Source organism: Chelonoidis abingdonii, chromosome 4 (assembly GCF_003597395.2).
Source record: "Chelonoidis abingdonii isolate Lonesome George chromosome 4, CheloAbing_2.0, whole genome shotgun sequence".
In the NCBI taxonomy this organism is placed as follows: Eukaryota; Metazoa; Chordata; order Testudines; family Testudinidae; genus Chelonoidis; species Chelonoidis abingdonii.
This window is the reverse complement of record NC_133772.1, coordinates 64,446,563-64,473,196: the sequence shown is the minus strand read 5'-3', so window position 1 is coordinate 64,473,196 and position 26,634 is coordinate 64,446,563. Positions and strand designations below refer to the sequence as shown.

At 40.2% G+C, this 26,634-nt stretch overlaps 1 protein-coding gene across 3 annotated transcripts in view; it reads left to right on the top strand.

Annotated features, from left to right (window-relative positions):
• The window catches only part of GAS2 (growth arrest specific 2), a 138,870-nt gene that overhangs the window by 55,264 nt on the left and 56,972 nt on the right, over nt 1-26,634 (top strand). For all 3 annotated transcript variants that reach the window (XM_032775260.1, XM_032775258.1, XM_032775255.2), the window contains 3 exons: nt 1,783-1,924; nt 15,245-15,308; nt 23,581-23,725. In XM_032775260.1, the coding sequence (XP_032631151.1) occupies nt 1,783-1,924; nt 15,245-15,308; nt 23,581-23,725 (351 nt within the window). The remainder of the gene's footprint in view (nt 1-1,782; nt 1,925-15,244; nt 15,309-23,580; nt 23,726-26,634) is intronic.

Below are 26,634 nucleotides of genomic sequence, written 5' to 3'. Positions count from 1 at the left end.
GAGTACAGAAACCGATTTAAAGAGCCCTTTATATCGATATAAAGGGCCTCATAGTGTGGATGGGTACAGCGTTAAATCGGTTTAACGCTACTAAAATCGGTTTAAACGCGTAGTGTAGACCAAGCCTCAGTGGATGTTTCTGGAGATGGGCATTGCTGGAACATAGCAGCACTCTGGTCACACACTCTAGGCTAGAGTCCCTAAGGCTGTTTTGCAGGGGCAGACATCTTGCAAAAACTGTGAGTTGGCTTGTTAAGCCAGCTTTATGGCTTCTTTGTACTATTGGGGTAGCACAAAGAGGTCATATTAGACCAGACAATTGGGTGCATTATCTTGATTATACATTACTGCTTGTAACATATTTTATACAAACTGAATCTCAGAGTTCTTTAGAGAATTATTTCTTAAAGATTGGGCCAAATCCTGGTTTTGGTGAAGTCAATGGAAGTCTTGCAAGTGACTTTAATAGGATAAGTGTTTGATTCCCACCCATCCTGACTGCCCCACATAAACCAGCTGTTCCTAAATCCTGTAATTAGTGTGCTGCCAGCAGCTGGGGGTCAGGTGAAAGCCTTCTAAAGTCATCTGATTTTTTTTCTTGCACTGTTTTATGTGATGCTTTCAGGAATTATTTGGAGTGTTGATAGTAACTGTTGGACATAGAATTGGAAACTGCTACAGACACCATTTGCATGTTCTCAGTTCTTTAGTTATTGGCTATTGGATCTAACAACCAGCTCCAGAACAGAAGTAGTTACTCCATAAATCACTTTAATGGCAAAGCTGCACAATAAAAACAATTTTGGGGTCTGAATTTCTCAGTGATGGGGCAACTTTGGAAAGTTATGAGGTAACAATAGTCATTTCTCAGTTTATTTGGCCTTCTGTGGCAGATATATAGGTTTTGACACCTTAAAAATGAGCTTTACATGAACATTAAAATTTTTGATACATGCAAAGAGTCTATCTCTTGCAAATGCAACTAGGGTACAACACTCCCTCTGGTTTTCTCTGCTGGTTATTCTTTTTGGACCAGATTCTGATCTCAGTTATGCCCGACTAAATCTGAAGTAACTCCCTAGGAATCAATGGTGTTTAGTTAGAATTATTCTGGTATCACTGATATGAGAATCTGGCTCTGTCCTAGTCCTTGATTTTGTAAGTACTGGATGATAGTGTGTGTTTTACTCAATGAACTTGTAAAGTCAGCTGTTCAGAGTGTAGATTGTACAAAACTGCCAGTGTTAAGAATTTTACGGTCCCAAAGACTCTAGCACATGCATCACTACCCTGTTCCTAAGGTATTTCTTGGTTACTAATGAAAGATGTGAATACAGTATTTTCAAAACTGTAGTGTTACCTTTATAAATGACCAGAAACTGGATCCCAAGCAATCCACCCCAAATGTTGAGGAAGTTCAGATCCAAATCTGGATCTTTACTTAACAGCTGACTTCTTATTCCATTAGCTCAACCAAAACACTGGATTCCAAGCTCCCAAACTTGAGGAAAGTTCTAGTACTGATCCAGATCCAAACTTCACATCTTGGGTCAATCTCTTAGTCCTTTTAAAAGCTCTGCCAGGCTAAAGCTTCTGTGCCAAATAAATTGTACTATTTATTTATCTTTGGCTGTAATTCTTTAGGGAGTGAGCAAGAGTGACAGTCGACCCAATACATATATATCTATGCTGCATGATGTGATTTCATGTTCCCTAGGTACAAATACTGCCCTTCCAAATATCATATGCCTAGAGTGAGGATTTTTTGTTTTATTTTTATAGATCCTGCCAGTGCGGAAGATTCCATGCAAAGCCAATGCTCCTTCAGGGTCTTTTTTTGCACGAGACAACACAGCAAATTTCTTATCCTGGTGCAGAGATGTAGGGGTGGACGACACATGCCTATTTGAATCAGAAGGCTTGGGTATGTACTTGCTTATATGGTAATCGACAATGTTAAAAGAAATTCCGCTTTTATAGTGTCTACTAAAAGTTCAACTGTGCTGACACTGATTTTAATGGGAATTGGATTAAACCAATAAGGCAAAAGCACAGCTGTTTAAAACTGAATTGACCACTGAATATATTTTTGATCCAGGTGGACATACGTGCCTGGCCACATATGTTAGACATATAGTGCGATCCACTAAAGCTGGTTAAATAGCATTTCAAAATACTATATTCATTTAAAAAAAAAAACAAAACAGATGACTAGGAAGAAAAACACCAACACAGTGTTTTTAAAACCTGGAAATAAAGTTGCTTAATATATTGCAGGCATTCAACCTGTGGCCCTTAATCAATCAAAATTCCTATTTATTTCACTGGCAGTTTAGTTTGAGTAAGAACTACACAGTCAGGGATGGCACTAGACACTCGAGTGGCCCTAGGCCACTGCTACCCAGTGGTGAAGGGGGAACCTTTAAAAGGGCAGCCCCCTATCAGTGATATCCTGGCTGGGCCACAGCTGTCTAGAGCTTTGGATCTCACCACTTACTGCTAATCTGATGGAGTGCCAGGGCAGCAGGGGTGCATCTGGACAGACACTTATAAGTATTAAGAGCATGCAATGGACATGTTCAGAATTAGTCATATTTTAATATCTACATATGTGAGACCATGCCATTTTTAGATACATAATAGTCATTAATAACCAAATTGCTCCATGACATTGTGGCTCATTGTGTTAAAATGGATTGTTAAAAGGAAAAAAAAAATCTGTTTCTGAACTAGAACTTTACCATTGGTCAGAAAATTGTAATTAATTAAGCACCAGGACCAAGATCAATTGAAGTTTAGACAGTGTTTGAAACCTGCAGTAAAGTACAATTGAATTTCATCTTATAGTAATAGATATAATAATAATAAATAAGATAATATAAAACTAAAAAGAGCAGCTGTGACAGAAATTAGGAGGAAGAAGATATTGTAATATCTCCTGAGTCTGCATTCACCTCCCGTCCCCCACAAGGAACGGGCACAAGACCTATGCACCACTTAAATCCCACTTAAGCAGGACTTAGGAGGTACACGGACTTTGTATTTGCCCCCTGCACAAACGTGTTTTATGCCAAGTACATTTTTTTTTATTGTACAAATCCCTGATATTAGAATGGCCTGGAATTCTTGCTCCTTAGTTCACCAAATAAGACGATTCTTTTTGTCTTTGGAGAGTAGGGTCCAAATGTACTCACAGTTTTGGCTGCAGGAATTCACCATTATACCACAGATTTGGTAGGTATATCTCAGGAAGGGAGAGAATATGAAATTATTCTCCCCATCCCACACTGACTTTTTTTCAGCTGATTCCTCCAGGCAGTTGAGGAGGAGAGTGATATTCAACACTCATGCCTGCAGCTGCTCCACTACAAGAATGGACTATTTCAGCTAAATCATCATCATCCTAATAATGGTTCATACCTATTACTCTTCTCTTTTGAAAGAAAATGTAGGACAACTTTTTGCCTCAAGATTGCATTTCAGTAGAAAACATAAGATGAAGAGAATCGATTGTTTGCTTGTGATCTGAACTCAGATACAAGCCTAAAGCTGTTTTGATGAGACTAATCTGTTTGTACTGAAGATAAATGAACACACTGTACTGCATCAAGAGGCTTCTGTATTCAGTTCCTCAAAAGGTCTCTGACTGTATAAGTAAAATCTTTATTTCTGTTGCAACTGATCTGTTCCCTTCTGTTCTAGTGTTGTGCTTTTTGAGCACTATTATTTGTGAAAGGATCTTGCTTCACTTGTCACTTGATCTGTTCTATTCTTACGCTGTTTTGTTTAATACACAAAACTGTTGTGTATCCCTTGGGGGAAAATGTTTGGCAGAGAAGAATTTAGCATGTGTTGACAAAGACCAGTTTTGAGACTATTGCTTTGAAGATATGTGGATTGTATTTTATCACAGTTTATGTAGGTTAGTTGTATTTTCGGGTTAATCATCCTTCTCCCATGGGAAAAAAAAAAATCACATGGAAGGCAAACAAAATGATCACACTTCCAAAGCTCTGAAGCTGTGGAATATCTGAGGAAGAGGGGTTTGGAAACACATGGGGGAGCAAGAGGAATGGACCCCTACATGTATGTATATTGTGAGATCGACAGCTGGTTCTGTGCTAATCTGGTATCTGTGTGAAGATTAAGTCCCTGGATACTTTCTCCCCCCCCCCCGCCCAGCTCGCAGACACAGTGCTGCCATTGGCTGCCTGCCGTGCCCCTTCCAGTTCCACTGAAATACAAGTTCAAGAGACCTTCCTTCAGGGCCGGCTTCAGGCACCAGCCCAGCAAGCATGTGCTTGGGGCGTCCAACGGAGAGGCATCTGGCTCTTCGGCAGCAATTCGGCAGCGGGTCCCTAACTCCCTCTGAGAGTGAAGGACTAGCCGCCGAATTGCTGCCAAAGACTGAAGCGGCGGCGGTAGAGCTGATCATGACTTTTTTTTCCATTTTTGCTGCTTGGGGCGGCAAAAACCCTGGAGCCGGCCCTGCCTTCCTTATTGGACAACTTCCTCTCTTAGGAAATGAAGCTAAAATATTCCTGAATGTATGAAGTACAATTCAGATCAACCTTTTGTTAGAAGAACTTGATTAAGCAACTCATTTTTGTTGACTGGTTGAGTGGTCCGTTAAAAACATGTTTTGCTGTTTATGTATTTTTTTTCTCGTTTTGAGTATTAATGTCTAGCAAGATATCTATGCTAATGGATAGAACACCTGGAATAATTAAGGGGTGAATCAGTGTCAGATGTAGGACCTGAAACTAATTTGAGCTCCGTTTCTGAAATTGCCTAGATCACAGGTTGATGGTGTCAATTTAAATTATGGAGCTTCAAGCAATGAGAACTAGTATTTTTACCTGCTTTTTGCTGGTTCTCTTAGCACAATGGGATCTTTATTCTGATTAGGCCCTTCAAGTGCCAATGCAGTAGAAATAACAACTCCTTTATAGACCTTTACATTCACTTTCCCTCTGGACAGCAAATAAAAATTCAGTAGAGCTAAGAAATATAACAGGAGTGAGATACGTCTGCACATGACATACTGGTTTTTGCATTACTTTATGAAAGATCTTTGTGTCTTTGAGACTGCATAGCTCTGGAGATGGCGTGGCTACTAAGGTAACAGTTGGGTTTTTTTAGTTATAAACCGAATTGATGTGTAAAACTCGTGTAAATTGTCAGCGGTACAGCAAATGTTTGCTTATCTAGTCTCCGTGGTCCTCAGTTTATTGTTCTTACTCTACCTAATTTTGTGTCCCTCTCTCTTTATTATCTTGCTTGCCTGCCTATGGTATATAAAACCTGCTTTAATTAATTAGAACCACTATTACATCTGTATTTAGAATATTTCCCTGTCCTTGTCCTATAAGCTCTTGCTCTAATTTTCTGTTTTTGCCGTGTCTGGTTTTATGAGGATGATTTTGATAATGTTGCTGTGGAGTTGTTGAAAATGTGTGAATAATTTATGATGAAATAATGGCAAAATGCCCTGAGTCCCTTGCAGGAGGGAATAAAACTGCAGACACATTTGATAAATAATGGTAATAATAATAATAGTTAGTATAAATTGTTTTATTAAATTTGGATCCTCCTTCTTGAGGGAGGAAAAATCATTTAATAAATCATGGAAATCATAACAGTGGCACAAATATGTACTCCCTGTGCATCCAAAGCTCCCATTATGATCTATTTCTTAGACCCTAATCACTCATAGATATCCTCCCTCAGAATTAGGCACTGTATAAACGCAGAAGCAGGTGTAATCACTGCCCCAAAGAGCGACATACTTTTGATTTTAATGGGAGTTTTGGGAGTTAGGGAGGCCTCAATTCTGCAATTCTGCAATTCTACTGAGCACTCTGGATCTGATCCAGTAATGTATTTAAAAACAAAAGATATACATCCAAATGGATTACCACTGTCGCTTACACTTCTCCCCTCAAACTTCCTGTATATTTTTAAAGCTATTGCTCCTGTGCTTAAAGTATAAGCACAAGCTTAAGTGCTCTGTTGGTGCAAGGCCAGAGTGCTCAGCCCCTATGGGACCAAGGTGAGAATGCAGGATCTTTGGTAAGGAAGTAGAAGAAATGATGTATTCTATTTATTTTTCTAAGTACAATGATCATGTCATCAAGCAACTTGATTTTACAGAGGTCCTTAAAGGGTATAAATCCTGAAGTGTGTAAATAGTGTGTGTACACACTTGACCTGATCCTGATCTCACTCATTCACACCATTGTGAGTCAGAGAATTGAGTTCTGATTTACTCCAGAGTGATGGAGAACAGAATCTAGCTCATTTTTTATAAAATAGTTTGCTCTTTAGTAATTTATCGTCAAATGAGATACTTTTAGACCTTTTTAGACTTGCATTGTTCCACTACAAAGGAGTCTGTGAAGCTGAGCTGCCTCATTTCAGTGGGAACTCTGGGGCCCTTGTGCCTCAGGCTGGCCCAATAGGTCTCTTTCTCCATTGCCTTTCCCCTTATGTAGTTAGTTACAGCCATGTAAAGTGGGTATAAAATGCTACTAGAGCTCAGTGATACCATGTCATACTCACTTTGCACTTATGATGAACAGGTATGACTGCACAAGGAGCAAGACAGGAAAGAATCAGGCGTAATGTCTCCAGCAGTACAGGGGACTGATGCATCAAGACCCAGGAACTACCAGCGGCATCGCTCTCTCACATCACATTTCTCCCTTCCCTCAACCCTTTACCAAATCAACAGTATTAACACTAGCATGGAACAGTCCTGAGTACTACAACTGACCAGTACCACTCTGACCAGCCACAATGCAGTTGCACAAGAGGCAGGGTTGGGGAGACTCCTTGCATCTTCCTCAGCACTGGTACTCCAACATAGTGTCCCTTTCAGTCACATCTTTCACAAACAGCATATCCAAAGAATATGGGATTAGAATTACTTACCAGCAACAACCTTATCTACGGTCCAAATTTTTGTCCTGTAGGCAAATAACGAGTGTTGCAGTCCATGGGTTGTAGTAGCATTTGCACTTGCAACATCCTGTAGAAATTCCCCTGTGCAGGGATATAGGCCAGTGGATCTATGAGACTATGATAATGCAATTTACTAGAAGAAGTTTGCATTCAATACTGAGGTTATTTTGGTATGGGGCTTAGACCTGAAGGATGTTGTACTCTGGCAAAACTCCCATTAGCCTCAATAGGAGTTTTGCCAAGGTAAGAATTATAGAATTCAGCCTGATGCACATAGTTAAGAAAGTTGAGGACTCTTTGTTAACAATGACTGTGTCTATATTCTAATGTTATTGGATGGTTATAGGATGTGGAGCCAGAGAATATTCTTCATCTATTTCTTCGAAAAGAATCTACACCGCAAGAAAAGGGTTTGCCATTAACTGTGCCAGCATGCTAATGGGTGTGATTTGTTTTAGGTGTCTTTGATGGTATTGTTCTATTCATCCTTTGTGCTTGTATATTCTGTGTGTGTGTGAGAGGGATGTCTGACATTGACTTCTTTTGATGCAATACAATGACCACTCTTTAGTAGAGTAGGTGCTCTAAACAGTGGTCTACATTGTTCTAATGTTAGTAGTAGAATAAAACACAGATGTCTATGTCCTCCACACTAATGTTGCTTTTTCACTTCTGTCAAAAATATCAAGCAAATATTTATTGCTTACATTTTTATATGCACAACACAGAGCAGTTTTTTCTTTGTAATACTCTTAGTATTTGCTCAGATTTCACATTTAAAAGAAAGCAAAAGCAAAATAAAATCTATGACTGTGCCACTCTTTCAAATGACTAGTTACAAATCGAAATATCGGGTTATATTTCATATCCACTTGCATCAGAATAAGACTTTGTTTCTATCCTTCACGGTGTTTGACTAAACAATCCACATCATTGTTGAGTGTGTCTGGTCACTCTGAGGATTATAGAAGCACCTTGAACCCTATTTTATTAGCACTACATTAATATAGACCAGTAAATCTCAAGTGTTTAGATGTTCCATAATTAATTCCATACTTATATCACAGTTGAGATTTAGAAGTCACGATACATCCCATTTGAAAAACTTTTACAGATTGAGAGATATACCAACACTATAATTGAATATAGCGAAAAAAATAGTGAAGTAGCTCACTGAGATAAGTGTGTGATGTTATCACTCTTTCTGGAACACTGAGAAACTTGAACATGGTGCAGAACAACTAAATTGAGTTTGGGGGAAGGTGGAGAATAACTATTATTTTGTTGTCATAATATTGTCCCAATATGTGGGATTGTTTCCCTTAGGTATTTATGAAGGTTAAAGGATACAATCCTCTTTGGTGATTATGGGGTGAATACTAGGTATTTAGAATGAGATTTTCAAAGGCACAAATATGGGTTATGGGCCTAAATCTCACTGAAAGTCAATGAGATATAAATTCTAAATCTCATTTGTGCTTTTGAAAATTTCCCGCATAAAGGTCAGGGAAAATCCACATTAATGACATATAATACTCTAGTCACAAGTAGTGGAAATTCAACCCAACTGCTGTAATAGGCAGTGATGCCTGTAATTAAGATTGCCAGACACTTTCCATAAAAGCTTGTTTTCAGCTGCTTATAGCTTGACAGCCTCAAACTGTTTGGGCTGAAATCTTCCATGAAGCATTTCTGCCTCAAGCTGAATTTTTTTGGAAAGTTTCAGATGAAGTGGTTCATCCATTCCTGAGAGTTAGGGGAAAATATGATTTGCCCATGTTAACAATATTCTTAAAATTGCTTCATTGATAAGAATGAGCACCTTTATACTTTGGAGCATTTTGCGGGCCAGGTCACCGTGGTGTCAGGGATGTGCTTTTTGCCATTTCAGTGAAAATTTGCCCAGATTTGACCAAGTTATAAACTCTGACAAATTTCACATGCTTGATAAAGACTTCTTAAAATTTAGCAGCTATGTTTTCTGAAGATTCTGTCTCAGCTGAGCATGCTCCATCCTCTCACAGTTCCTAAATGCTGACTAGACTGCAGGTGCCATCCCTACAGAGTATGTTCCAGGCCAAGTCTGCAGGGGCTGAGCAGGACTTTCCCTGCAATTACTCTTCCCAGATACTGGAACCTTCTGTGGTGCTAGGCACAAACTTGCAAACTGTCTCTCCTGCATTCTGAATGCTCCCTTGCTGGCATCCAGATAGTGAGAAGGGGAAAGAAGAAATAGCCTGACTCAAGTGCAGAAGAGTGACAAACAGAGGTGGGAAGATGAAACGATGTAGGGTGGGGTGATAGGGATAAGAGGTGAGGGAGGAATGTGATAGAAGCCTAGGGAGAGTTAGGAACAGGATCCAGCAGTGGGAGAAAGGGGCAGGAGAAGAGCGGGGCACAAAATGGGGGAGGATTAAAGACAAGGGGGTGGAGGAGAGATGCAAGAGCCAGGGTGGGGGAAGACACAAGTGGGAGAAGGATGGGCAGGAGCTGTGGCATCAGGGATGGGGCAGGAGTTGTAGGGGAGAAGCTGAGAAATATATGTAGGAGCTGGGGAGCAGGGAATAAGAGCAGAATGGGACAGAGAGAGGCTGGGGTGGAGGGCAGGGGACAGGTGCAGAAGAGTCTGTAACTATTAGAGAACACTTCTCTAGAAAACCTAAAGGACTTTGTACTCAACAGTCCTTTGCTATCTAGCAAATAGCTGTGAAACCTGCTAAGTGTGAATCTCCATCCCCGTCTAGTGGGAGGCCCACATAGAAGATAACAGCCTTCTACTATTACCAGTTATATTCCCTTTGCTCAAGTGGTGTTCAGTGGATCTAAAGATCCCCATCCTGCTGATGACCCATTTGGGGAGTGGGGGAGGAGGGTCAATATAGTTTCACAAGATGAAGTTGTTTTTTCTATATTTACATTTTTTAAAAAAGTTAGGAAATTGCATCCCAAAAACCTACATTAATTGAACATTAAGGTTGGAAAGTCAAGCACTCAAAATTAAGTAATTAGAGAATTTTTCTTAATAAGAATTAAGAAAATGATCAAATTAAGGCTGCCCTTGTAACCTTAACTCAGCCCTCTTGAACATATGCTTTATGATAGTCTTTAATTACATGTTCAGATACCATTTTTTTTTCTACAGGACCACTCCCTCATTCAGTGCCCAGGACGGTTTGTATTCTGGGAACAAATCAGACTTGTGTAGTGAAGGAGGCTGTAGGGCCAAAGCCTCATTTGTTGCAGAAGTTGGAAGGTGTGTTCTGAATGAATAAAGGCATTGTAGGAAGAAAAAGGACAGACTAGTGGCTAAAGCAGTTGAATGGCACCCTGGAGAACAGAGTTCCTGTGCAGGGCAGGTACTTCCATTTAGGTGACCTAGGCGGTCGCCTAGGGCACCAGGATTTGGGTGGGCAGCAATTCTGCGGCAGGGGGTCTTTCTGTGCTCCGGGTCTTTGGCGGCAATTCTATGGCAGGTCCTTCACTCCAGGACCCACCGCCGAAATGCCCCGAAGACCAGGAGCGCGGGAAGAACCCCCGCCTAGGCAGGGCCGGCTCTGACCGGGAGCGCTGGAGGATGGCAGGCGGCTTCGGTGGACCTCCCACAACCGTGCCTGCAGAGGGTCCGCTGGTCCCGCGGCTCCGGTGGAGCATCCGCAGGCACGCCTGCGGCAGGTCCACCAGAGCTGCGGGACCAGCAAGCGGCAGAGTGCCCCCTGCGGCGTGCCGCCGTGCTTGGGGTGGTGAAATGGCTAGAGCCAGCCCTGCACCTAGGGCATCAAAAACCCTGGCGGCGCTCAGAAAAATCACTTAAACTAAAATTTTCACAGGTGTGGTTGCTGATTGCGTATTCTTCATTTTCTGGGTGTCTGACTTGAAACACTGGGGTCTGATCTGTGGAAGCACTGAGCACTCACAACTGTATCAAAGGGCAATGGATGCTAGGAAATGCTACATATGCTGAAACATAAGACCCTAATTATCTCAAATAGGGCATCTCAAATTAGTTGACAAGTTTGGCTTTAATTCTATGGCTCCATTTCCATGTATGAAATGGGGATAATAATACCACCTTACCTTATATGGGTGTTGTGAAGATAAATTCATTAATGTTGTAAAACACTAAGATGACAGCACCACAGAAAAGCCTAGAAGGAAACTAATAATTCTGTATTCAGTGCAGGGTTTGGATAGTGTGCAGTGAATAATGCATGTGGCCACACACTGAATGATGAGGATTTTTTCTTTAAATGGACAATACCATCCATCCTGTGCACTGAATGAGTCAGAGAGCCTGTAGAAAAAGTATTATGTGATCATGTAAATTAAAGCCTTTGGCATATGCCAGTGCACAAGGGGGTCAAATTAAGTTTGCATAGGCAGCCTTATTTCTGTCTTTTTCTGACTATGAAGTGCTTGATTTTGCAACCTTAACAGTTTTTAATGTAGGTTTTTGGATGTCATAAATGTTACATATATGTGATAAGACAGTGTGTTAGTGCTCGTTTAATAATAATGTCTTGAAATTATTATTAGAAATGCATTGAATACATGTGATAAGAAAATGAACATCAAACACAAGGGTGAAAACTTAGGTATCGGAACAGACGAATCACAAATGTATATTTTTATACAAACTGCTTGGGAGGGATTAAACTGGTATATAAACTATATAATTAAAGAATCTACATATGCTAAATGATGCACCTCTTAAAGACAGAGTGAATTGTTGGCAGGAAAATACAAATGTCTCCTTTTTTACATCTATCCATCCATCCATCCTGAGGTCCCTTCCAACTCTGATATTCTATGATATTCTATGATCCATCCAATACATTGACCTGGGTTGTAAATGAGAAGAGAATTTCCCCCTAAATGAAGACATAAGGGACCACACTCATCCCTGGTGTAACTCTATATACATCAGTGGAGTTATAACATTAATTATTTTGGCCCATTGTGTCTTATTTTGTTCTTCATGATGCTTCCTTTGTCAAGATGAATGTCTATTGCTACAATTACAATAAATCTGGTATTTAGCAAACTTGTATTTGCCACTCAGTGTTTGAAGGATCAGGTAACCTTTCACATCAGAAAGTTGAGGTACTGGTAATAATTTAGAAACATACATTAAGTTAGATTCCAGTAAGTAATTCAGAAAATTATGAATACAGTTCCCACAGGAAGCAACAGCATACCACAGGTACAGATGTAAGATTTCCATCTGAGTCTGTAATCGCTCACTCCAAAGAGGAATTTCCTCTAATCCATGAACTGTATTACTTGTTACTGAATACATGTATGTACTGGTATCAAGGAACTGCTTTTTAACCCTTGAACGCAGACACATTAAACAGGATTCCTACCTTGCTCCAGTGCATTCAATGCATGGACATTTTCCTCAAAAATCACAAAGACAGACACAGGTTTTCCTGTTCAGTTCCACATTTACAGTCTGAAATACCTGCTTACATCATTGTCAAAGGATAACATAAATGAAAGTCACACTGGCATAAAAAGTTTAGAAGATTTCCACACCTTCTATCACACCTTCCATCAAAGATCTTAAAGCACTTTACAAACGCTGAATTTAGCTTCACAGCGCTTCTGTTAGAAAAGGAGGTTTTGTTCCCCCCATATTGCAGAGGGAAAATGTGCAGAGTAGCAGCCACATTTCAAAAAGTGGATACTAATATTAAGTACCTCCAGTTTGAGATAGATGGCATCTCAAACTGAGCATCCAAAAAAGGCACCCACAATCATTGCTCACTTCTGCAAATTTTGGCTTTGGAGACTCTCAAGTTCACATAAGGGGTCTGTAACAGAGGTAGGAATGGAACCCACATCTTCTGACTTTCAGAACTCGTCTTAAATCCTGACCACATTGCTTTGTTAGCTAATAGTCCATTTAAAAGCACTAGTTGTAAAAATATAAGAATTCTGTTTTGAGAATCTAAACTATTTTCAGTGGGTACTGTATTCTATACAGAATGGCCTTTGTTTTCCCCCAGAGTTCATGAATGTGCATGCTGGTATAGTCCTCAGGAATGCTAACATTTTGCTGTTAGAAATACTGTAATCACCATATTCTTATCACATCCCCAGATGTTTGTTTTTATGGTTAGTTATTGCCTGCACAGCTTGTCATACTCTAACAATGATTTCACTCTTTCACATTGTTCATTGTGAAATGCATGAAATGTGTCTGGAGCATTGTGGGTCAGATTCACTGGAGCACATTGTTTTCATTTAAGAAGTAGAAGTTTGAGCATTGGCAGAGACTTTATATCCTTCATTCAAGCCTTCTTCTTATGTTTACAAATACTTCTCCCACCCCAAAATGCAGTCTCCCTTGCCCAGCCTTACATCACATGTAAAGTAGAGGTCAAAAATATTTGCCCCCTATACCCCACCAAGATATTTCCAGAACTGGTTTATCCAATGTGTTCTGGCTGTATATTTATATATTTCTTAGCATTAAGGTACATTTAATATATTGACTATGTTGAAAGAGTTTTCAGGTGGAAGCAGCAGAATATTAGTCTGGGCCATCGGTGTACTTTATTTTTTTTAAACATATTGGTTTCTCAGTAAGATTAAGTCTTCCATCCATGAATTAGTTTATGGCAAGGAAGAATACTAGGAAGGATGGAGTATCCAGGTCTTTTTTTACATCTCTGATATGTCTAACAACAGATGGCAGTAGAATGGAAATTCTGTTCTCAATGCTTTGCCACTTTATTTTTCTGCTATGCAGTTTTCCTTCTGGAAATATTTTTGGTTCAGATTCTAGGAGGAAAATGCATATATATTTTTTTCAAAGTATTGCTGAATATACAATCTCAAAAGTCATTGGGACAGATCCTCAGCTGAGTAAATTGTCATAGTTCCATTGATATCAATAGAGCTATACCAATTTACATCAGCTGAGGATCTGTCCAACTTTGTATTAATTATATTCAGAGATATCTATCTCAGGAGTTCCCACTGAGAGGTCCCTGTGTTCAGCATGGAGGAGAAGATGAAAACTTCCTTGACTTTAAATTTTTAGCCTCTGAGGCACCTATTGGGAGGTGTTTTGCACCTGGCTAAGTCAGATGAGTCAGCAAATTCCCTATATGTTCATATAACATCTATCTAAGCTCTCATGAACACAACTAAGGTAGATCGATTTCTCTGCCACTAGTCTTCTGGTTCATGATTCATTTATTCTTCAAGTGCCAAATTGAGCCCTGGAGTAAGAAGGCAAATATTCCATTAGACAAGGGGAAACTTGTCCATTTACACCAAGGTCTGAATTTATCCCCAAGAGCAGGATTCCACTAAGACAGGTATCTCTGGAGAAAAGAAAACAAGATACCTATAATTCTTATCCTCTGAAGCTATACTTCCAAATGGATTGCTCATCACCCACACTTCTCCTCTCAGATTTTTTGTATATTTTCCTTATGTATTTTACTGGGCCTCTTTGGGGGTAGGAGGGTGTTACCGTCTCCAAGTTTTTAAAGGAACTAATATTGGAACATGATGGTGCTTCCAAAAGTACCTGACCGAGTGGTCCATGAGGTACTGCAGTTGCCTCCAAAGCTTAAAAGCTATGGGAACTCTTCAACCCCCGCTCCCCTTGCACTGGACCCAAGCATGACAATTTGCATAGATACATATCTTCAGAGAACAATATTTACAGAGAAGTAGCTTTCTTTTCAAGAGCTGAGTGACTTCCTTGAGTACCCTAAACACACAAAAAGTTGTATTCAGAGGGAGTGCTTGGGTGCACAAGTAATACAGGATCAAGTTTACAGAAGGATTTATCTCCACTAATATAATTTTAATATTTGCTCATTTAAGCAGAGGAAGAAAAACGGTTTCCTACAGAAAACATCTTTTTAGTTTACAAAAAGTGATCCGGAACCCTTTGATATTTCATTAGTTATTAATGTTCTTTAGGAGCCCTCCATTTAATGTATAATGGCTATAGGTAGGCTGTATTATACCAAATTGTATAAACCAAGCTTTGGTGATCTAGGCTGGGATTTTCAAAGGACCCTATGGGAAATTCAGTGGGAACTGGAAGCTCATTTGGAAACGCTACATCTTGGGTCTTAATCCTGAACTCTTTATTCAGGCAAAAATATCTTGGAAGCCAATGAGAGTTTTGCCTAAAAGAGGCATTCAGGACTAACATGCTATTGACAGCCATTAGTAAGCTGTGATCTGTTTATTACTGAAACTCTTAAAATAGCCTTTATTGTAAATATTTTCTATCTTCATTTTGCTTTTGCAGTTCTCCACAAGCAGCCCAGAGAAGTGTGTCTTTGTTTGCTGGAACTTGGAAGGATTGCAGCCAGGTAGGTGAAAATATTTAGAGAATTAAAAAATATTTATATTTTGATAGCAGTGGCTACTGAGGGACTTACTAACTCAGGGCATCTTCATGTTAACATTTACACTGGCCAGGGTCAAGGCAAACACCCACTGATAGTTACACGAGAACATTGTGGGCAGTTGTTCAAACAATATAATCAAATCTCCCTTAATATAGCAATACAATTTTTCTGCTGTCTTCATATTGCAAGGGGGAAACTGATATGAAAAGAAGTTTAAAATTAGAACAGGATTTTTCTAAATAAAGTTGTTAAATTCTTACTCCTTATAATCATGTCTCTGTAACTAATCAAAACTATTTTCTCCCTAAATCTTCTATATTAGAATCTAATCTTGATCCCACTGAGGTCAATGAAAGTTTTCCCACTGACCTCAGTGGTTGTAGAATCTGCCTTCAGATAACCTAGATCTGATTTCATTTACTCTGGCTGTAACCTCATTGACTTCAGTGGAGTTACTCCTGATTTGCACCAGTCTAAGATAAGAATCATGCTCAGAGATTGAATCTCTGCTACAGAAAAGACAACTATTGCTCTCACTAGATTCTGTCTATGCTTTATTTGTAGAGGTCAGATTGTGATATCCTTACATAGTCACAGTGAACTTGTAGTCCCTTACATGAAATCAAAAGGGCTACTTATGAAGAAAGGTATTTTCAATGTTAGTAACAATGTCACAAGCTAGTCATAGGGCATTATAACTCAACAAGGTATCATTCTTTGTTTTTAAGCAAAAAATTACTTTAAATTCATACATGTCTTGAAAAGCAACTTCACTAAATTGTTCCCTCACACCCATGTAACCCCATTCCAATGGGGATTGCATGGGAATGAATGTAGAATTTTGCCAGATGCATTTGACTTCTTTAACTTAAGTTTGTATATCCTGGGTTTTCCCATTTGTACTCTTTCATAGCAGTATATCCCTTAGGTGTAAAAAAAAATTCCAAGCCATATCGTGCTATCACTTATTAAGCACAACTTTGCATTTAAAAAAAATGCTGTTTATTTTGGTTTATGAAAGATACTCTTCATTTCATCATCCCATGCAGTCAATGGGAATTTAATGTTAAAAAATGTATCAAGATACAGTGTAAAGAAAGTCTCTCTCTGGGGCACAGCCCTAGCTGGGCTGGGGCTCCTCAGCATGCCGAGTTGTCACCATCGGTTGGCCTAGTACAGGCCACAGTCTCCTAATCCTTGCAGTGGACCCCACCTTGTGGACCTGTTTACTTTGTTTCCAGGTGGGGGGAAAACAAAAGTTCAGATTCAACACAAAATAAGGCCCCTCCTGAGATCAATAAAAAAGCAAAAATGTTCGTGGCACTACCTTACTTCAGGGTACTTACTTTGTTGGAGTCCTTACAGCTGGGTAGCCAAGTCAGTCTTTCCCTATCAGGTTTGCCCTAGGGTCTCTGGACTCCTCACAGAGCTGTGGGAGTTTCTTGCATGATGGTTACTTCTGCTACACAGGAGCTACTCCAGCCACGCCTTTCTCAGGGCTTCCTCCCTTGCTGATTGCAGCTCCCGCCTTTTTAAAGTGCTGCTCCCTACCAGGCATGATTGCCAGGGCTGGAAAGGTGAGGCTACCTTAGCACACAAAGCCTTTCAAGCCCCTTTCCTTTCACATATGGCTCATATTTTAGCCAACCTGGGAGCAGAGTAACAGGCAACACCTTCTTCCCATTTTAACTTGTTCCTTCCCCCCCACCCTACAAAAAAAAAAAAAATCCTATCCCAATATGGGATTTGAAAACTCTCTACCTCCTAGTAAGTTTTCAAGATGCACAGGAAATGCTGGAAGGGGTAACATAACAGGGTTATGTCATTTAAATGACAAGTGTCTAATGGCGTTCTTGCTTTAGGTGTGCTAAAATCTGAGCTACGTGGGAGACAAGAGTGATTTGAATAGACTCTGTGTTTTGCATGTTGGCTGGATTTAACAAAGAAGAAAGCATTTTAATAAACTGATCTCTGCTATAGCTATTGCTTTAAATTACCCATGAGGAACAATAAGATGTTAAACATACATCTTTTTTCCTTTTTAAAGCCCGGCTTACCCTGAAGATCGAACTAACTGAGCTAACAGTCTGTGGGGCCTGCTTTTCAGAACAGGAATCTCAATGATATAACATTAAAAAGGAGCTTCTACAGAGCCCTAAGGAATTAGGAAAGGAAGAGACACTGAGCAGTTCTAAACATTTTTCTTCCTCCTCCAAAAGTACAAGGAGGTGTTTGGAGAGAGCATCCATTCACTATGAAAAGTCACCTATGGATTTCTCAGATTTCAGTGTTTAGGGCCTGATTAAACTCCTAGTCAAGCCACTGACTAGTGGGTCTTTCAATTGATTTGAATGGGAGTTGGATCAGGCCTTTGGATCAGGTGGGAGAAACCAAAACCTTCCCCTCACTCTATTAAACTGGCATTGTTTCTAGAAACAAACCTTTCAAGGGTCTGTAAAGACTGGAGACATTTTTCAACTGTAACTGGAATGTAGAGGAAATAGAGAGAAAAAAAATCTGATTTAATTTAAACAGGTGTAAATTTAAAGTAATTATTGACATCAATGGAATTACTCCAGATCATAATTGACCGCTGCATTTGTCTGAGGGAGTTTCTCAGGAGATTTTCAGATTACTTATTTTGCTGATCAAGGGTCTGATTCCCCTTTTGTTTACATCAGTGTAACTCCATTGACCTCAGTGGAGCTACACTACTTTATATCTGCATTACTGCGAAGAGAAGCAGCCCTAATTGGGGGAGATAGCCATTAAACTGCCTGACTTTTTTGGTTTCTTATGAAAACAGAACCCAAACATTGGGCCATGTTGTGTCTTGGTAGCCTACAATGAAGGCAGAGCAAAGTCAGCCTTTTCCAGACAAGAGGTAGGCACAATCTGTCCTCTTCTAGTTTGCACGTCACTATCAGGTACATGTCACTGTGTAGATGCTACCAGTTACTCACCATACATTATGGAAGCTTTCATTATTAGGAAACCATCTAAATAGTGTTCAGCATGTTTTCATTAGTGATTTGTGCCGAACTTGTATAACAGTTCAGAGAGCTGGACTGATACTGTATGCCCACTCAGCAGAGAGATGGAGCTTCCTGACTTGATTGAGCTTTGTCACCATTTGTACAGAACACATCATCTAGCAAAGAGAGAAACTATTGCAAGTTACTACAGGAGCTTTCACTTAAATGACTGAATGTGAAATTTCAGAAATGGTAAAATTTTTGAAGAAATCATCTAAATAAATAATAAAAGAATACCCCCTGACAGTGGGTTGGCCTTTCATTAGTGAAGAGTTTATTTGTATTTCAGGCTCTTTACAGACCTTCAGGGCCTGAGCCTGCTGTAGTAATCTGTGGTTCCAATCTTGTGGTCTTTGCTTATGTGAGTAGTTCCAGTTGAAGTATACTCATGAGAGTAAGAACTACAACATCAGGGACAGTGTTAGACAGAGGGTCAGCCCATTATCAGAAACTAAAATCTTGTTCTGCATATTAACAATTGTTAATCAGCTACTGGTCCCAATCAATAACTTTCCTGATTTTTCTCTTTTGTCCTTGTGATGGAAAGTAAAGCAGGAAATGTGAGTAGAGTGCATAAGACTCAGAGACTTTTCATTCAATTAATACAATGAGCCAAATTCTGTACTGACTGATCCCACATGAGTGGATTGATAGTCCTTGTGAAAGATGGATGAATCCTATGTGAGTAAAATGCAGTACTGACTTAAGCTATCCAGTTCCATTGGAATCAATGGGATTGTGCAGGTCTGATTCATTTTCACACTCTTGTAAAGTAGGAGTAGCTCCAGTGAAATAGTTGGAATTACACTGAGGTAAAATTGACATAAAAGAGAGCAAAATCAATCTCTCTACATGTGTAAATGTGCCTTAAAGAATAATTACATTCTGGAAAGCAAATTAGGTGCAAATATATCTGTGTGCTGCTTTTTTGGTGGTATGACATGCAATAGCTAAACTGTCTGTTCTACAAAAAGAATTGGAATTCTTACGTGGCGGTAAAAGTTTTCTTTTTTTCTTTTTTTTTGGGGGGGGGGTAAATCAGCCCCCAGATGTCTTTTGTTTGAAAATTATAGTCTGTTGAGAAGTTATATCTTTCTGGTATTGTACTTAATTTTTTCTTGGGAAAAATTGGAAGTGGTGCTCTTAGAAGTCTATCAGAGATCGTTTTACAGTCTGATGTTGCTCTATTTGTAGTTATGGAGAAGACAGGCTGGAAAGCAGTAGACAAGGAAATTCCCAACATAGTTCTCAGAATGGGGCTTGTACCTTTTTTTTACACGGCAAGCCACTGTGAGACAAGCAGAAGGATTTCTTTGTCGATTCAACCCTCTAATTAAGCTGTTTGATTGTGGTGCAATACATGGAGGATATATGTTTAAATTTAATTTCAACTGATTAGTAGAAAGAAGTTTGTTAAAATTATCTATAATAATTATATACTGTCTATTGTAATGATAGAAATCAGAGGTGAGTTAGATTCTGAAAAGCAGCAGAAGCAAAGAAGCAGCATTAATGCGAGTGGGAATGGTTTATTTGATGCGTAAGGCCTCATGCAGGTGTAGACTTAGAGCCCAGGGGGAATTTAATGATTTACAGCATGTCAGCATCTGCAGACAGACAGGAAGTAAATGGATTGTATATAAGTGTTCGCTCCAATGTTGGCTGACTTTTCGTTAGGCAGACTGCACCAGTTAGCAGCCAATACAAGCAAAGATTTGGTTCTTAGTTTTCTGGGTATTAACTTACTATGCAGCAGTGTGATTAGCTTGTAATTTGTAATGAAAAATGCAAGGGCCAATATACACACTTATGCCCTTTGCCTATATGACTAAGTTCTATGATAATGTTTTTGGTACAGAATGTTAGTGGCTGGGTCATCAGCTGGTATGAATCAGCCTAGTTCTGGATCTGGCCCTGGGTTTTTATTTTACACAATACAATATGTATTTTCACTATAGAATTGGTTTGATGTGAATACCTATATTTAGCGTGGTGGTCTTTAACTAAAAGGAAATTATCATATAAAATATATTTTCTTTTCTTGTTCAGTTGAAAAAGAAAAAGATGGGGTGTAGTTCAGTGGTTAGTTCTGTGAAGTGGGCATCAGGATTCTGGGATTCTGTTCTCAACTCTGCTACTCATTCGTTATATGACATGGGCCGCCCAGAGTGGGGAGGGGGGGGGCAAGTGGGCAATTTCAGGGGTGAAAGTAACTTAAAGGACTTACCGGTACTACAGAGTCTTGCAGAGAGGGAGGGGCCTCAACTGGAAGAGGCGTGGCCTCTATCAGAAGTGGTGGAGCCTTTAAATCCTGGGGCTTTTAAATCAGGATTAAAAAGGGCTCAGGGATTCGGCTGAAGCTAGGAGCCAGACCCTTTAAATTAATCCCGGAGCTGCCAGCTGCAGAGGCGGCTGGGAGCCCTGGGGTCTGGGCAGGGGTGAAAGTAATTTACATTTCTTACTCATATGGTCCAATTGCAAGCAACCCACCCACCTCTCCTACGTACTTCATGGATCCCTCCCATTGCATGACATAGATAGAGAAAATAAAGCTACTGTTACTACTACCAGTACTGTCTGTATAACTACGTTGAATTAGCCTGACAAAGTGAAAATCACTGTCACATTTTTCTCTGGTTTTCCCTCCTCCTCTTCGCCAGGGCTGAAGCTCTAGGCTCTGTGCTTCTCCCGCTGGACAGCCGCTGCTGCAGGCGCTCCTCTAGCTTGCAGCAGGAGATGCCTCTGCATAAGACGTTTACGTCCGTTGTTCCCTGTGCGTTAGCCCCGAGTTAAGAGAGGTTTATGTTTTGTAATTCACTCAGTTTGTGCGGGGGGAACTGTGTGATCATGGCAGGGGCCGTTCTTTTCTGACCCCTGGTGAGGATCTCCAATTCATAAAATGCGATGTAGGCGTTAGCTGGTGGATGTGCGTCGGGCGGCTTGCGCTGACTTGTTTTGCACCATCTCTTACTACTTTGATTGTATGTATGGTTGTATTGTGTACACAACTCAATGCAGCGCCTGTCTGCCCGATGCCGTGCACTGCAAGCCGCCTGTGGTGCTGCTGCCTGCAGGCGTCAGCTAGGTGTCGCTGCGGGCTGGGGTCTGCAAGGAAGATAACTAGCAACAAGCCAGCAGCAGCAGGGGTCGCTGGGTGGGGGACGGGAGAGGAACGGAGAAGTCGCTGGCCGTAACTAGGCACTGGATAGCTCTGATTCAAGTAATTTAAAGCAGTTTTTCAATCGTCAGCTGCCTTGGCAGGACAAACAAAAGAGTCTGAGATTGCCTCGCTGTCCTAAGGACATTTAGGTGTTAAATCAATTAGAAGGTGGATTGGATGCAAACTATATCTTTCAAAGGGCGCATAACTTTTGCTGATATTCAGTTTTCCCTCAATCCTTTGTGAGTTTTGTCTATAGGGGGATATTTGCTTTCCTGTAAATCTTGTTTTAGCAAAATTGCTTTGCCAAAATAACCCGAATCCATGACCATCTTCCACATCTTTCTGTTTTTGTGTTGTTTTTTTTTTAACGTAACTTTCAAGCGATCTGCAAGCAGTTTGGACATCACAACCATGATCATCTGCTGGGGAGGGAATGGGATAGATTTGAACTTGGAAATGGTTCCTGATTTTGATTGTGTTTAGGAGATCCCCTCATCCCGGGGGCAGAAAAGAACTGCCTCTGCCATGGTCTCACACACTCAACAACAACTGAGAGTGAAATTAACAAGGGTGCCAGAAACTGCTCCTAACTCTGGGCACTGAACTGCACAGGGAACAGCTGAGTTTAAACTGTTCTTTTGCAGGCAGCAATAACAGGCATCTCAACCAGTCTACTGCAAGCTAGAGCCTAGAGGAGAACCCTTGCTGGGGGGAATGGAGAGGAATTCAGAGCCTTGCCTGCAGCCTGGCTGGAGGAGGGGGAGGGAGGAGACAAGAAACCAATGTGACAGTGTGTTTTCCCCTTCCACTTGCTTTTATTATCTCAGGATTTAAGCTGTGCAGCCAAATGCTTGTATTTGTTGTGTATATTAGTAGGAGAGATCCCCTCACCCCCGGGGGTAGACAGGGACTGCCCCTGCCATGGTCAAACACACCCTCTCCTTGGACCCCCTCCCCCCAGCTATTGTGAGTGAAATTAACAAGGAGGCCAGAAACCTAGCACTGGGGGCTGAACCATCAGGGAACAGCTGAGTTTAAACTATTCTTTTGCAAGGTGCACGCTTCTCTCTCCCTCCCTCAGTCAATCTCCTTTTCTTATCGGTCCTCCGTACAAGCGTGTACCAGCTTACTTTCACCTCTGGGCAATTTGCCCCAGGCCATGGGCCCCGCAGGGGCCCCCACGAGAATATAGTATTCTATAGTGTTGCAACTTTTTTTTATGGAAGGGGCCCCTGAAATTGCTTTGCCCCAGGCCCCCTGAAACCTCTGGGTGGCCCTGGCCAAGCAACTTACAACTTAACTTGTAAAAGTAACCACTGAATTTGGGTGCCTCAGTTTTCTGAGTGCCAAACTTGACACCCTGTAAGATTTTCAGAGATTCACTTCAACTGGAACAGTAAGTACTGTGCAGTTCTTAAAAAAACAAACAAACGAACAAACAAAAAAACCCACAGATTCAAAGTTGGTCTCCCAAAAATTGAGGTGCATAAAATCAGTGGCCGCTCTTGAAAAAATTTGGCCCGAATCTGTCTCCATTTACCCATCCATAAATTGGACATAATACCTATTACGGTGGGTTATGCTCAGGTTTAATAGACTAATCTTTTCTCATATAGATTTATTATGAAAACTATTTAAGTTTTCATAATTCCTAAAAAAAGTCTGAGAGGATGGTGAAATGCAACGTAGATGTTCTCTGAACTGAACTCTCATATCATAACAATTTTGGGATGTATCTATCACATACCAAATACCATATCACATATTTATAGATGTTTCTCCAACAAACAACAAGCTGAAGACTAAGTGCATTTATTGTAAATTTGATTAAATGAGAGATGCTATTTTAATTTCACACTGCATATTTATGATACTGATAGCAGCTACAATAATATATCATGTACTCATCCCTTCATTGGTGTGTTTAGCAATTCTGTGTTGCACAGCTGTGTATGTGTGAAGTTTATGCATCATGATCTATTAAGATATGAAATTCTTTGTAAGCGCTGGTAATTTGTTTGTATGTTTTCAAAAGGTTTGGTGTGGAACCTCCCGGGTTAATAAAGCTGGAGAAAGAGATTGAACAAGAGGAAATACTTTCAGCCCCTCTTCCATCTCCTTCACCCTCCCCAACAAAGTCTCCGGGGAAAAAGAGCACAGGAAAACTGTTGGATGATGCTGTAAGTGTGCTTGGGCAAGCTTCTTATCATGAGATATCAACAAAAAAAATAGACTAACATCTTCCTGACACATTCTGACATATACAGGACATAAGGGCCTGAGTTTGACATCTCACCACATTTAGAAGTCTAACAACAAGATTTGCAAGCATCTACAATTAATAACACTTGTGACCACGATTATTTGCAGTTTGGGGAATTTTACTGGATAGTGGAAATCTGCAATTTGGCCCAGCTTTGCAGTGCTGAAGTTCTTACTGAGGGCCAGGTCTGGCTGTCATTATTATTGTTTTATTTTATTTTTTTAAACTAGTTGTTCACTGAACTCTCATTTGGTATTTTGCCAGAGGAAGGACTGAATCAAGACTGTGAGATTTGTCCCTTACCAACTTATACATATTTTTAACAAAACATTTCTGAATCATTTGAGCCTCTTTTTATACTCTAGTTCTGCATGTCTCAGAGACATTGTCTCTTGTAGCATAAACAAGTGCAAAATAAATTTTTCCTCACTATTACCAAGGAAAATACATTGCTTTACAATTCATTAAGCTCTTTATACCATACTTCTCAGTTACACTCCACTAGAGGGGTTCATTTTGAAACAGCTGGAATCAGCTGAAAGAGACATTTTGAAGCAGTGAAGAGGTTAACTAGGAAATTACAAATATATTCTTTAAAAAGAAACAGTTACTATAGTAACTGCTATATCACATGGTACATGTACCACCTGGGAGTTACAAAGCGCTTTTTGAAAAACCTATGTGCCACTTTTGTGTTACAATATAATGTTCATTCTTTTAATGAGAAATGTATTTTTATAATGTAAATGAGTTACATTTAACTTTTATATTTTGTTATCTTTAACTATGCAAACCCACTCATTGCTTCTGTAGGGGAATTGTGGAGAATGCGGGTATGTTTAGAATGGAAGAGGTGACTGTATATCTCAGGGGAACTGAGAAGAGAGTATGAAGGCTGTCTCCAGCCATCTTCTTTAATTTAAAAAGCAGTAGGGATAGAGAGGGTTGAATTTATCCAGTTAAATTCCTGATCCTCACTGCCCCTAGACTCACACGCTATAAACTAATGGCAGCGCTCATACAATCCAGACAGAAAAAAACCCAACAGGGCTCAGTTTTGCCCTCCACTTCCATATTTGATTTTTAAATTCCAGTCAATAATACTTCTATGCCCCTCAGGCCAGTGAGGTTGTGGAGGCAGCAATGGCAAACGCAACAGTAAGGGCTCAATTATCCTCTGGTTTGTATCAGTTTTTACACTGGTATAAATTGATTGGCTTTGATTCTCCCCAATACTGAGCTGCTCTAAGCTACTTACCCAGAACAAAGCAACACTAAAGGTGGCAGACCAGGCTGCTAGAGGCCTCCTCTTGCCCAGGTGAATCCTTGGCAGCATAGAGTTATCATAACAAGTCCTACACCACCTTTCTGCTGCCTTCTAGTATAAGGAGTGTCCCCAGACGGTGTGGTTGGCATGTATTTATGTAGTGGCGATCCGTTCCTGTTAGACCCTCAGGGCCACAGGCAAGCTGATTTGGGGAGCATTTAGAGAATCACTCTGGTAGACAGTCCCAAGATCAGAGGACATATAAGTCCATATATACCTCTTGCACCTCGTGCAACCTACATTCGATATGACCCATTGACTTCAGTAGAGTTACTCCTGATTTACGCGGATGGTAGAGGTCTGGAATATCTTAAGATTGGTTTGATATTCAGCCTAATACTCTTGATCTATGCTAGGACCTAATACTCTTGATCTATGCCAGTTTGAATGAGAGGAGAATTTCCATTGGAGTCACTGGAATAATTCTGGTGTTAAAGCAATTAAGTGACAAGAAAATCAATCCCAATGACCATTTTTAATGTGTTAATGCCAAGTATAATTTCAAGCTATGAAGTAAGTTTCATGACAATATACTGCACATTTTTGAGAGAGGGAGGAATCATTCTCAGCAATTAATCCACAAGGGAAAAGGTCTGGTCAGATGGTAACACTGGATCATTTTAGCAATAAGGTGGAAAGCCCTCAAATTAGGTGATAGAGCATAAGTCAATTTTAAAAGTTCCTCTTCCTGCCCATCAGCTGAGACGATCAACTACAGAAAAAAATGATGTTAGTTAACTTGTTTGCTTTTTACACCTATAAATATCCCCAGTCACCTCCAACAAAAAGAACATTCCTTTGACATGTTAAAATCTCCCCTCAAATATAAAGCCTAAATCCTAAAGCCTCCTATTCCGTATAACAGATCTGTTCCTGTATTTTTGTCAGACAAGCAAAATACCTAACAGAGCCCAGTACACAACCCTAGCGTTTTTCCTGTCTAAGACAGTGTTACTCAAACTTTCATCAGTAAGTTATTCTAACAGCTTTCTTTCTGTTCTCAGTCTCTTTTTATGGGGCCTTAGTTTACAAACTGGATCTGAAAAGGTCTGTTGAGTGTTACATGAAGTGGACAAAACCTTTGGAAAGTTCCCTCCTGCATTTTGTTTCATTTGACATTAATACATTAGGTCAGCTTTCATCCAAGAGAAGGACAGTATGTGGAAATGATTGCCTTCATGCACTTGTCAGTGTTGTTTCTTGGCGGAAGTGCTATTTGAATGTCAAATTAGAGTTCACTCAACCAGATCTGCGCTTAGACATTGATGGTTGTGCTTCTTTAAGATCACCTAAAAGTTCAGAATATACATCTACTAAATATTAATGTCACTGGTTTCACATTCAAAGCTGAATTCTCAGTTGGAGCTGAAGTTTGGCTGATGTAAATGAGGAGTGGGACAAAAGTAGCTTTCAACAGCCCTTGTTCATCCCTGATCCCCAGGCTTTGGGGTCCATTTTTTATACCAGTGACTTAGAGAAGCCTCAAGGCAACTCTAAAT